The 13,098-nt window shown below is 39.5% G+C and overlaps 1 protein-coding gene across 1 annotated transcript in view; it reads left to right on the top strand.

Moving 5' to 3' along the window:
• The window catches only part of col6a1 (collagen, type VI, alpha 1), a 37,609-nt gene that overhangs the window by 18,924 nt on the left and 5,587 nt on the right, over positions 1–13,098 (top strand). Inside the window, exons 25-28 of the mRNA XM_072659851.1 lie at positions 178–240; positions 10,173–10,238; positions 11,149–11,184; positions 11,821–11,857. Of these exons, the coding sequence (XP_072515952.1) occupies positions 178–240; positions 10,173–10,238; positions 11,149–11,184; positions 11,821–11,857 (202 nt within the window). The remainder of the gene's footprint in view (positions 1–177; positions 241–10,172; positions 10,239–11,148; positions 11,185–11,820; positions 11,858–13,098) is intronic.

Raw genomic sequence — 13,098 nt, 5'->3', positions numbered from 1 at the left:
AATAGTTTTTCTGACTAATATCAGGTAATGATGGCAGTTTTAGGCCATCACAGTTTTATGACCATTAAACTGGCCCAGCTGCAGCAGAAGTAAACAGACTATGACTGTGAAGTTAGAGTTGATTGCTGATACAGTGACTCTAACTCAACACTCTTTTTCCTTTCTTCCCTTCATCAGGGAAGCAGAGGAACTCCTGGGCCCAAAGGAGATGACGGAGAACCTGGTGACCCTGGCGCAGATGTGAGTTCATTTATAAACAAGTGAAACTATTTTAGTTGCACTGTTTCAATCAGTGATTTTCATCCACACATTTCTTTGTGGTATTATTCTGCTGTATTATGTTTACCCCCTTCTCCCACTCACTCCTGCCTGTTTTATTTCCACATCCCTAATCTGTCCATCACATGTTCCCTCCCCTTGACTCATTTATGATATGTCTTTCTGTCCTCTATCTATCTTTCTCTCTGTCTCATGTGTCAGGTAACACATAACAAAGTGTAGTACTAATACTTGGAGTCTTTCTCAGCTCGTCTGTCTGATAACAGTCTGTTCGCTGACTTCAGCTTTGAGTTCAGGCAGCTGTGTGTATCCTGTCGTCATGGACACATAAAAGCACAGTTCGAGGGGAAACCTTTTTTTTTTAATGGGAAAAAACTTATTTTTACTAGATGCATTGGTCCTCAGTTCATGTGATTTGAAAGGAAGTCCCTTCATGATGTATGGAGCCCTTTATGTTGTGTGAGGAACACTCAGAGTGGCAGTGCTCCAGGCTTTACTTTACTTTTAACCAAACAATGGAAAACAACATGTGCACCTTGAGATAAACAGAGAGCAGAAAGTTAAGCTTAAATGAACTCTTAATAGCTCAGCTAATGCTGTTGGATAAACAGCTGCTGTATTATTAATTGAATGTAGCTTCTGAGTCCCTGTAGCAGCCTTTTGTCTATTCTTCATAATGTGCGTCTTTGGAAAGTATGGCTTTCGCCAAGAATGTACGTTTCTGAGGCCAAACGCCTCAGCTGGCCTGCAGTCTGTAATGGCTCCCATACGCTTCATATCCGACAGACGGATCCTCAGGTCTCGCAAAAGAACACGTGTGCAGCCAGTGGATTGTGAAGATTGGACACAGTAATGTTTTTTCAGCATTCGTTGCTGTCGTGTCAATAGAACGTCATGTGATTTAATATGTTGGATTAGTAAACTTGAGCCCAGGCCACATCAAAAGTGCCTTAGTTTCAGTACAAACCATAATGAAATTTCATGTGAGTATTAACACTGAAGAATTTTGTGAGTTAAATACATTTCTTGTAGTTATATCAGTGCTGTCCTACCCCTGTTTCTCTTTGGTTGCGTATTTGTTCGGGTTCAGCACCTCAAATGCACTTTTACAAAAAGAAAAGCCTGCCTACTTATCATTTGCAGTATAAACACTGAAAGAAATAAACTGACATTGCCGCTAGTGAAATCTTCTTAAATCTTGCATAAAGATCTTATATGTCTCATTTGAAATTGTTGTAGTAACATAATGCAGATCATTTTTCTCTTTTATCAAGAAACACCACTTGAAACAAGCTAAATTGGCTGCCAATGGGATGGAAGGCAGTTCTTTAAAAAAAAAAAAAAAGAAATGAATGACTAAGAAATGTCTAGAAATTACATATGTTTACAGATTGTCTACAATAAAGTCATAAATAATATAGTGTTCAGCTTTTTTAAGTTGCTCCCATTGCTAACATAGATGTGCAAATGCACATACACAGCTTGTCTAGTCCCTTTAAAGAAGTGGTGCCAATAGAATAGGACTCTTGGGTGCAGATAGACATGATTCTAATTATCCTAATGCCAGGCATGGGCTGGAGGGGTACAAAGTCCCCCAGCATTGAGCTGTGGACCAGTGGAACGTTTTGATTTCTGGAATTATGGTTGGTGCTCCATCCAATACTTTTGTGATGAGTTGGAGAGTTGGGAATGAGGTGGATTGGTGGGTTGGATTATCCAGCATCTCACTAACACTCTTTTGTTATGCAATCAAATCCTCATAGCAAGTCTCTAGAATCTAGTAGAAACCCCTCCTCGCAAAGTAGAAAGAGTTACTGTAACAATAAGAAGAAGTGTACTAGAGCTGGTACAAAAGCAGGAGAATATTGTGGTGACTCCTGGCCTGTTTTTGGCTCCACAAGGCTGGTGTGAATTCCATTAGTAACTGACCTGTGGGAAAATGGAAGAAAGGAGGTAAGATGATGGAATAGGCAGTAAGGAATTCTGGTAGTAAAACCACAGACTCGGCAGAAAGTGGATTCTTCCAAGAAAGCAGGCACAGTAATTCCCAGCAAACAGAAGTTCAGATTTGTCACGTTGCAACCTGAGAATGCGTACAGCATAGAGGATGCATCTTGAATGCTGCTCCATGAAGTCAATGGAACACAGACCACCTGACTTGGAATCAGGGGTTCATGGCTTCTACATCTGTTACACAGTTCACAGATTGACCAGGGTGTGGTCATCTTTAAAGCAGTGCTCCTCAAATATTACCCTCTTTAGGAATTGTGATGTGTTTAGACAGAACAGCCTCGTAATTGCTTTCTGAAATAGGTAAACACTCGATTAAACAGCACTAAGTCACAGGCATTCTCCACTCTGTCTGTGTTTACAAGACAGTGGAAATATGTAGGATTTGGTCCAAATGAATAAACAGCCTTTTTCCTCTGGGGTGGTCACCAAAACCACTGAAAACGTTCTATAAAGAGTTCGGCCTTGCACGACCCTGTTTATTCCCAGCGGGTTTTGGGAGCCGGAGGGTTCTTGGATGTTGAGCCTGACCCTGATAGGGTGGCTATATGGCCCTGTTGTCATGTACATGTTTGCAAGTTGTGAATGCTTCTGCTGGAGAAATGCTCAATTAAATATATTATCCAACTTTTGGCGCTTCTACCTTTTCGATCTGGCAGCTTGAGTGCTTGTGTGGAACAGATGTGTAGCGTACAGCTTTAATTTCAGTCACAACACTTGTGTTCTCCGTCTCCATATGAGCCAATAATAAGGGTGTGGCGAGTATAGCTTGCTGTGAGACAAACTTCCCTGTGGAAGCAAAAAGTCAAAGGTCTTGCTGTCTCAGTGATGTCATGCTCCAGATTTTGATACACTGTGATGTCACAAAAGCCAGCTTACACCTGGAACCCATCTTGTGACTCCACGCTTTCATCAAAGGAATGGATCCAAACAATCTCCATCCTGTTTGCCTCTACGTTTCGAGACACCAGAAGTGGTCTGCTTTTCATGAGCTGTTTCTTATAACACATGCTTTTATTAAAACAATGAGATCATGTTTTATTCCTTTAAGAAACGACTAGCATGGATTATTTGTAGCTCTGTGACCTTGATGAGAAGTGCCGTCAGTTATGTTGTCAGGATCTTGTGACTTTTTGAAAGTTCCTGCAGACACAATAATTATTATTCGTGACCTTTAGAATATCTTTGCAAGAACGATCTTGATTGGAGTGCAAGCGCTTTGTTTGGAGCAACTTACAGCTCTGAAATCAGTATAACTTTGTCGGTTAAAGCCACTAACCTACCCTAAACATGGCGAGCACATTAGCTCTGTAAATGTAAGTAGTTTGTAGAGACTGTAGGCTAACTACTGCCGTTATGCATTGATGAACCTCCATTCAGCAGTTTAGTTTAGATTATTGGTTAGTGTCAAACAAGCCAACACTTCAAAAGTGAGTGCTCTGTAGCGCAGTAAGTTAACAATCTCAAGTGCTGAGAGTTCCAAAACTTCTTTCTGCTTGCCAGAGCCAAAGCCTGTTAACTTTCTGTTAGTTATCATGATTGACTACAGCTGGTAGCGTCTCTGTGCCCACAAAAAGGGTTTGTTTGACAGCACTCATTGGATTGACCAAAACCTTACAGAGGAGCTCAGTGCAGATCTGAGAAGAATGGTCATTGTTGTTATTTTTTTTTTGTTTTTGAGAGTTGTAGCCACTTTGCCAAAATCTGGAAGAACACTGTTGCCTTCAACCGAGAGGAAACTGCTGTCAAGATAGTTTTCTGTGGCCAAGAATCGACAGGTTGTCATACAAGAAAGAAGCCCCTTTTTCAAAAACAACATCTTAAGGACAAATAAAGTTTTCAGCTGACCGCTCCAACCTTCTGGAGGAAATTAATGGTCAGATGGGACAAAGATGTTTGGCAGAGGTGATGCATTCAATCCCTAGAACACTGTTTCAACTGTTAAGCATGGTGGTGGTAGCAAGATGCTCTGGGACTGTTTTGGAACTGGTAAACTGCACAAAGTAGATGGGGTAATAAAGGATGACTACCTCAGAATTCTTCAGCATAAATTCAAATCATCAGCTAAACGGTGGAAACTTGGACACAGAAGCTTGTTGATGGCTACCAAAAGTCTCTAGTCAAGGCTAAACTTGCTAAGGGATATTTAACCAAATATTAGGTCTGCTTTATATATACCTTTTTCAATTAAAGATGCGTGTAGGTTTCTTATTCTGCCTCAGAAAAAGGATGGTTTAGAGAAATCATCGAAAGCCCAAATGTTGCCATGGCAATTATGACCATAATAAGTGTATGTAAACTTTCGACCACAACTGCATAAGGTAGTTAAGTTAGATGGCAGTTTAGCCCTACATTTAATTAGTGCTGTAGACTGCAGCCACCTGCATTACTAAGACACCTTGTTTGCCTCAGTTCAGTGCACATGCTTTCATTAATGCAGCCAATCGCCATTTCACTAGCCTGGAAACTTGTTATCATGGGCCTGAGGAATGTAGTGGAAAAGTCTTTTTAAAATAAGATGATGTTCATTTTTAGACAACTATCTTATGCCTCCAGACTGAGAAGCAATGTTTTTTAAAACTGTTCGCTTTGGAGGTTGGTTGATATCTGTGTACACTTACTTATGAACTTATGACACACACTAATAGGTATGCCATTCTTAAAAAAAGTATTTAAAATGTGAAAATAAAAAAATCAAACTTCATTGCTGAACCAAGTTGAAAGTCCTGGTTTCCAGTGCCAAGCAAGTTTGTTTTCATTTATTTATTTTTAATATTTGCGTTTGTAAATTTTAGTTCTGTTATCCAGCACCTGACAGCTAACTGGAATGGTTGTTTCCAGGTGCCTCAGATAGCTATCAAAGAACAGTTTCAAATGTGCAAAAAGAAGTATACTATGTAAGGTTTTTATAGTATTTGAATAGCATAGCCAAAACAAGCTATGGCAGGTTTGTGAGATTCTTTTAGAATCGAGTAGCATCTCGAAGGAAGCATGCATGCATTATCTTTATTAATGCAGACAATAGCATGTGATTCTGTAAAGCATTTGGAAACTATTGTGATATATAATATTGCCAATTTTTTCAATATCATCCAGCCACAATTCTCACTCCACAAATGGCTGGACAGCTGTAGAAAGGCTAGAGCTTCCTCATTTTAACATCTGCTTCATGACTTGTGGACTGACCACATCAGTTGTGACAGAACAAAGTAAAAACACATGACATCAGAAGGTCTTATAAACCTTTGGTCCAGTATAAATCTTGGAACGCTCTGGTGGCAAGAGGTGAATACTGACAGACGAAGAAGAGAACACTGACCAAGCAAAGGATCACATTTGAAAGCTTCAGTGTAGGTCAGGATGATTAATTGAATTTTAATTTAACATTCCTGGATTTTCACTGGGCCAATGGCTCATAAGACCTTCTGTGTTGAGTTACTGCAATAGCATAACGAATCAAATGACATCACATGCAGTGCCAGAGTGATGTGATTATATTCTAGAATTTGGAGCCATGTCTAATATTAGTACGCTTGCCTGAGCCAAGGCTTGAACTCTGCTTTCTCGAATGCTGGTGGACAGCGTATTTTGCATCTGAGTGTCTTGCTATCCCTTTTCTGCTTCGACACTGAGAATTTCCCCACTGTGGGACTAATAAAGGATCTTATCTTATCTTATCTTATTGGCAGAAACATCACAATGCAGCATGATACATAGGATATGATGTGAATCAATGACAAAACACCAGATGTGCACCACTGTGCATAAGATAAAACAGAGCATTCATACGATAGTTTGGCCTGTCGCTGGGTTAAATTGCAAAATATGGAAATGTAGCAGATGTAAGCTTATCTATTTAATGTCCATGTCTGGAGGAAAATGTGGTTAACTCAAACAGTGGAAACAGTTTCAGTATTCGGATGAAAAATATTTCCACTCTGCAGACATCTAAACTACATTATAAGCGTCTGTAAACATGCAGAACTCACTCTCGCCGATTGCGGATAATGCCTGGTTTTGGTGCCTCAGACACAGTCAAGATAGAAATAGAGCACAAAGAGAGAACCAATGCAGTGAAGGTTATTCTGCCTTAGAATAGTCAATGCCTGATCCATTATCAAATATCTGTAGATCAGCCCTACATTGCTGAAGCCTTTACTGTATCAGTAACGACAATACAACAACAAAACATGATACACCCACCCCCATGCTTCACAGTTGGCAGGTGTTCTTTTCATAAAATGTAATTCCTTTTCCCCCCAAAAGTTTCTTTGCTGATTGTGACTTTCAAAACTCACCAGGCACCTCGGGATGTTCTGTTGCATACTTTGTAAGTTGGGTTTGTAAAAAGGTTTCCTTCTTATTACTCTTCTTTTTATTTTTTTTGCAAAGCAACACTGTCCAGTGGAACGGTGCACCACCTTCTTGACTGTTGACTAACTCTGACGAGGTTCCCGGCTATCACACACAGATTTTAATTTGTCTATCTTACCAGAAAACAGGCAGTTCTGCCAAGAACTTCTTTGGCCTTTCAAATCTCTTCTTGACCTCCACAGTTCCTCTCAACTGGCATGACGTAAGAACGAAACAGCAAGCTTTGAAGATCAGAGAATGCATAAAGCTTGGAGATTTGATTTAGCTAGGTTACTCAAACTTATGATGCATTAGAGATTGCATCATTGCTGTTAAATACTGTTGAGGATGTTGAAGAAATTGATATATTTTAAATATTGTAAATTAAAAAGTTTGTCAGTGCAATTTCCAGCAGCCTTATACTATATCACCTTCAGGTCAGATCTTCTGTCCCTCAACAGTAAGCAGCTTGCTGTAGTGTTTATCACCTTCCTCTAGTTCACCCTTACAAGCAATGGAAGCCACCTTTTGGGCCACAGTTTACAAGGCAAAAAAACAACACTGAGAGTGGAAAATATAGGCAGTGTTGTACAGAGATAAAAGATGAGCAGAATTACTCTGAAACCAAAATCAGTAAGTATCGAATTTTCAGTGGTGATAAATTAAAATCTTTACTGTGTGTTTTACAGCAAAGGCTTAAGAGACCTGCCCAGTGGCTTTCTAATAAATAATAGCCCAGGAGTGGGAGGAAAGGGTGAACAGTGCAGTTTACAGTAACAGAAAACATACGAATAAGCTCTGTTTCGCTCAGCAGACGATAAAGACTAAAATGGCTGACCTAGTTAAAACAAACATCGGAAGTTAATGTAAACTGTAGTGATTGAATGCATAATCAAGGCTCAGCTGTGGAAAGCCTCTGATCAATCATCTGTCCAGTTTACCTGATGTAGAAAAGCTTTTCTGCCGTTGATCTGACCTTTAGATTGTGTGCGTTACACATGCAGCCATATGGTATTCGTTTTTCTTCTCAGTGTATACGACATTGTGTGTTACAGCAGCCTATTTGCAACGTTCACTCTGTCGCTGTGATGTGCATAAAGGGTTTCTAAAGTCATTTTGTATGCATAGTTGCCCTGTTCTGGTTGTCAGGCCATGAGGAGTACATTTAGGTCCTGGATCATGACTACTTCCTCTGGTATGTCTCTGCACTTTTCAGGGTTTCTTTTTATAGATATTTTTATACTCTGATCATTTCCATAAAGGAAAAGTGTCCATGTGTGAGTAATGCATGAGTTCTGAGATGAAAGTGTGGAAAATAGAAACATGAAAATATTAGCTGCTGATTCATTTTTTTCTGTTAATAACTCTTGTGATATTGGCCTTTATATTGAGTATTGGAATTGCAGGATGCAGTCTGCAAACAATCCCACAAACACATTGCAGAGGTTTTTATTATGTGCTGTGAACATTAGCAAAGTAAATAACTTTGGCTAAAATAATGCAGACCGTTGGTTAATCATGTCAGTTTTGGGCATCAGTGTATTTTAATATATAGCAAGAAGTACTGCTATTGCATTGTACAGCGAAATATTTACAATGTGCTATTTTGCACATTCTGCAGTCCTGTTGAGTATACAAGTAAAACAAGTGTTTATATTGACCTGCTGCCTTAATTTCCCCTCTAAACACAGCCTTTGCACTGTGAAGTTATAATTAACTCCACTAGAACTGCACTATGTGGACACAGAACACACTGTTCAATGACAATGTGAGAAGTGGTACACTATGAATGAAATAAGGTAGCTACAGCTTACAGAGCAATGAAGCTCCCTGTTTCTAACGTATCACATGGCACCATGCTGATTGTCTATCTCAGTAAATACAGTAAATTAACTTAAAATTTAATTACATTTAAATTAAAAATAATCATAATTTGAGTCCTAATTTGAATCGTAATTTGAAAAGTGTGACAATTCTTATGCTTATCTCTTTGTCGTAATGTCTCAGCTCCTTCAAAGTAGACGGACTATAGTTGCCTAAATGGTGCATTCTCACTAGGCTTTACTTCCCTCGTAATAACAGAGTTGCAGTTGTTTTATGGCCTACGCTAACGTCAGCATAAACATCACATGACACTGTACAGTCCCAGTGTTAGGCAGTATATGAAGTGTGCATCACTGCTCATAAAACATTCTTTGAGTAATGTTCTAAGTATGAGCCTCTTTTACACATCTGCATCTGTACAATTTCTCCCCTGATCTGGAGTTTCTCTTCAAAGATGTTCAAATTTAGTTTTTTTCTGCTCAAGAGGACTATTTGGAAATGTTTTTGTGTGTTTATAAACATCTCATGGGGCTTGTACAGCCTCTCCCAGGACTGGGGGCCTAACATGGTCCGATATCTGTTGACTTACAGTGAGGTACAACAATGCAGCCAAGAAGGCCCAGGTCATCCAGTCTGTAATATTGGACTGTACTATGGTTTAAAGAAACCAGCAGGGGAGGTAGGACTATGAAGGGACAGTTGGTGGTCGGTATTATTCTTTCAGCCTGGCATAAATGAGAAGCTAGAGTGTGGTTGCATCTGTGGTGTTATTCGGGACAGGGAAAAAACAGGCAATTAAGGAAAGTATAGAAAGGCATTTGTGGCATCATTTTGCTACAGCTTTCATGCTGTTTCATTCATCTGAAACATTATATTAGTGAAGTACTGGGTGAGATTTGTTTGTTGTCAAGTAGTAATAATAAGACACAGCAAAGGCTCATTATTGCATGTTGCACGCTAACGTCTTTGAAGGGAAAATTGAGATCAACAGCTGCAGCTTTTTCTGTGATCCAGTGTTTGTCTTGTATCGTGATATGGATATTCTTATACAACAGAGGGTTCTGAGCTGATTAAAAAGTGTTCTACGCAGTAACAGCTTGGCTTTTCCACCATAGCTGTATCGTTCCAGTAACCACTGGTTGGTTCATAACAACAATGGTTGCTACTCTCAGCTGACGAAAATGGAACTACTTTTTAATGAGAGAAATTCCAGTTATGAAAGACATAAGCTGTGTCTAAAGTAGGAAGGCACCTACAGTTCAGTGTCCTAGCCATCTTAAAATGCTTTTTATTGAGTGAAATGCTGATGGTGAGTTGAAGTGAATGCTGATGGATAATGCTAACAGTGCTAAACCACTAAGCAGTGATCTGGTGATGCCACTGCCCTGTTTTCTAAGGCACTAACTTATGAATTAGCACAGGCAACAAGCCACCGAAATACTGTAAATACAGTATTTGCCCTCTGCTCATGCTTTCCACCTAATCCCAACTGTGATTTGTTATTGTTATTAACGATACTACACTTTCTCTCATGTTCTGTTGCATAGTTAATGGCTTGACTAAGGCATTTTTGTGTTTGGTGCTATGCCACTAGAAAGGAACATGTTGCTCTATAATCCAGCATTGCCCACATGTTTTTTATTCACTCTCAGGTACTGTACTGATTGTAAAACTGAGATTCATTGGGTCTGTCTTGTATTCCACAGAACAACCAACCAGGCCAGCCTGGGAATAAAGGAGCAAAAGGCCACAGAGGACCTGAAGGAAGACCTGTAAGTAAAGCTTTCATCTCAAATGCCTTTTGCTGCATTTGCTCTAGCTTTGCCCATCTTTACTCTACCCTAGTTTGTACATGTCAAAACTAGGTTCCAAACAGTCTGCACCTCTGCATAAATTCGGGTAATTAGGATGATTCAAATTAGGTGTGTTTATTAAGGTAGAATGCTGCACAAGCAAAATATCTGAAACCGCCAACACACATACACAACAGTTCAACACAGTTCTGAAAGGCTAAGAACACTTCGTTCACACCAGTGGACACAGTTGAGCTTAGTCCACAAATCATTCACAAATGTCAAATAAAAAGCATAACAAAAAAACAAAATGATCATATTCTTAAAATAGCAAGTAAACAAAGTTAAAATTGACTGTAAAATTTGAGGTCAACTCTGGGAGATCCAAGTCTAAAGAGCTGTCACACAAAAGCCAAAAGCTAATCTCCAAAACAACTGATCAGGTACTCATAATCACTTCCAAAGAACACCAAATGAAATCTCTCTTGCTGTGTCCAGTGTTTTGAGTTAGAAATTCTCCAGAACTGATGATGAATGTTGTCTGTGAGTTACGAGCCTGTGGGAAGAGCATGTGGCCGGTGTCAGGCACCAAGTCCACCATGCTCTTTTCTGCCTCTGGACTCCATCCAGAAAGGAGGAGACTCCTCTGCCTCAAAAATGTTCTTATTTGGAGCTGGATCTCTCTGCAGCGCTGTCTTCTTTTTTTCTGGCAGAGCTCCTTCTGTGTACTCTGTAGGAAAACAGAGATTGACCTTAGTGCTAGTTTGTTTCTGTCCAGGTCAATGCTATGGAGGGAATGTCTTGTGATAGCATTTGGTGTGTGGTGATTAATGCAGACCTAAAGAATTTTGTCATTGCTATTCTTCTCTGATTTCTTTCTAACTCCTAGGGACCACCAGGACCACCTGGGCCTGCAGGAGCTGATGTAAGTGTTTTTTTGTTTTTTTTTAATAACATGATTGTTAGCATGTGCCTTGATATTTAAAGCACTGGTCACTGCACTACAAATTGTCTAGGTTCTGAAGCAAATTCCGGTCTTAATCAAGACCTTTTGGTACTTTTGGAAAAAAGGAACTGGTTATATTCCCTTTGAAATGAACAAACTGAGCTTTAGTGTACAAAAGTGTTGGCAATCTATGAATGCAAAAGCTAGAGTTAAATTTTTTCCCTTGGGCCAAACAGATGCGCAATAAAAAATGTGCTTTGCAGTGCTAAATCAACATGAGACCCATCCCGTATGTAAGTTAAGGCCAAAGATGATAGTACAATCCTTAGGAGTAGTATTCAAATGAAAGTCAGAGATCATTGATTTATTAGCACGACGACTGTGGATATTCTTTAGTTCATTAAGAAATATGTTTTAAGTGAGAGGCAGATTTTACATTAATTGCAAGTGTTTGGGGAGAGTTACACACACTGCGGAGCAGACATGCTTTTAATTGAAACAAGATGGATTTTTGTGGCTCCATCTTGTGCATCAAAATGGCGGCCTGAGAGTCAGCTGCAGGAGATTCATTGACTAAAAATCAGTAAATCTGTTTCCTTTTTTTTGTGACTGTAGGACTGCGAGATCCTGGATATTATTATGAAGATGTGCTGTAAGTAGTCTGTAACTCTTGGCTATGTCTACGTTCTGTCCATTAGACACAACACAGGACAACTGGCAAGCTGTTCATTTATGCCACTGACACAGTGCATGAATTTACGCACCCGTAGTTTGCCGAATTCCCATTATGGTGACTGTTTCAACAAGAGCTATGAAGTAGAGACGATTTACAAATAATAAACAAGAAAAAAGTCGACATACAGTGCCCTCCATAATGTTTGGGACAAAGAGACATTTTTCCTTGATATGCCAAGTACTTAGTATACACAGTACCCCTTATTTCAGAGCAAAATAATGTTTGGGCATACTTATCATAACTCAGGGGTGTCCTATTGATTTATTAGTTTAGACATACAATACTTAAGAGGCTTGCTTCTAAGCTTTCAAACACCTTTGGAGCCTGTAGTTGCAATTGTTCAACATGAGGACAAGAACTGTGCCTGTAAAAATCAAAGAAGCTGTTATGAGGCTGAAAAACAAGAATAAAATCATCAGACAAAATGGTCAAATTGACCAAATCATCTGTGTGGAATGATATTGGGAAGAAAGAGTGCACTGGTCATTAAGTGCAAAGGGACTAGTAGGCCAAGGAAGTCCATCACTGCTGATGGCAGAAGAATCCTCACTAATCTTTAGAAAAATCCTTAATTGCCTGTCCAACAGAACAGAAACAGTCTTCAGTATGTATTTATCATAGACGGCTATCTGCAGAAGACTTCTTGAACAGAGATAAAGAGGCAAGATGCAGACCACAAAAAATTACCAAAGAGAGCCTGCATATTTCTGCAAAAAAAGTATTGTGGACAGATGAGACCAAGGTAAATCTGTATACGAGTGGCAAGCATACAAAGTGTGGCGACAAAAAAAAACTGGCCACAATCCTAAACACACCACCTTATCTGTAAAACATGGTGGTGGGGTATTATGGCTTGGGTATGTGTGGCTTATTAATATTGATGATTTAACTGCTGAAGACAAAAGCAATAGCACCATGAATTCTCAAGTGTTTAGGAACATCTTATCTGTTCAAGTTCCAGGCTCCAAACCCATTGGACAGCGCGTCATCCTACAGCAAGATAATGATCCCAACCATACTGCTAATGCAACACCAGTTGTTTGGCAAAAAGTGTCCCATTTTTACTGTGAAAGTCATCCTATTGAGCATGTGTTCCATATGCTGAATTGAAACATGGCCCCAAAACAGGCAAGAGCTGAAGATATTCAGCACTTAGT

The sequence above is a fragment of the Salminus brasiliensis genome, chromosome 17 (assembly GCF_030463535.1).
Source record: "Salminus brasiliensis chromosome 17, fSalBra1.hap2, whole genome shotgun sequence".
Taxonomy (NCBI): Eukaryota; Metazoa; Chordata; class Actinopteri; order Characiformes; family Bryconidae; genus Salminus; species Salminus brasiliensis.
The sequence above is the reverse complement of the archived record's forward strand: the minus strand, read 5'-3'. Positions and strand labels throughout refer to the sequence as shown.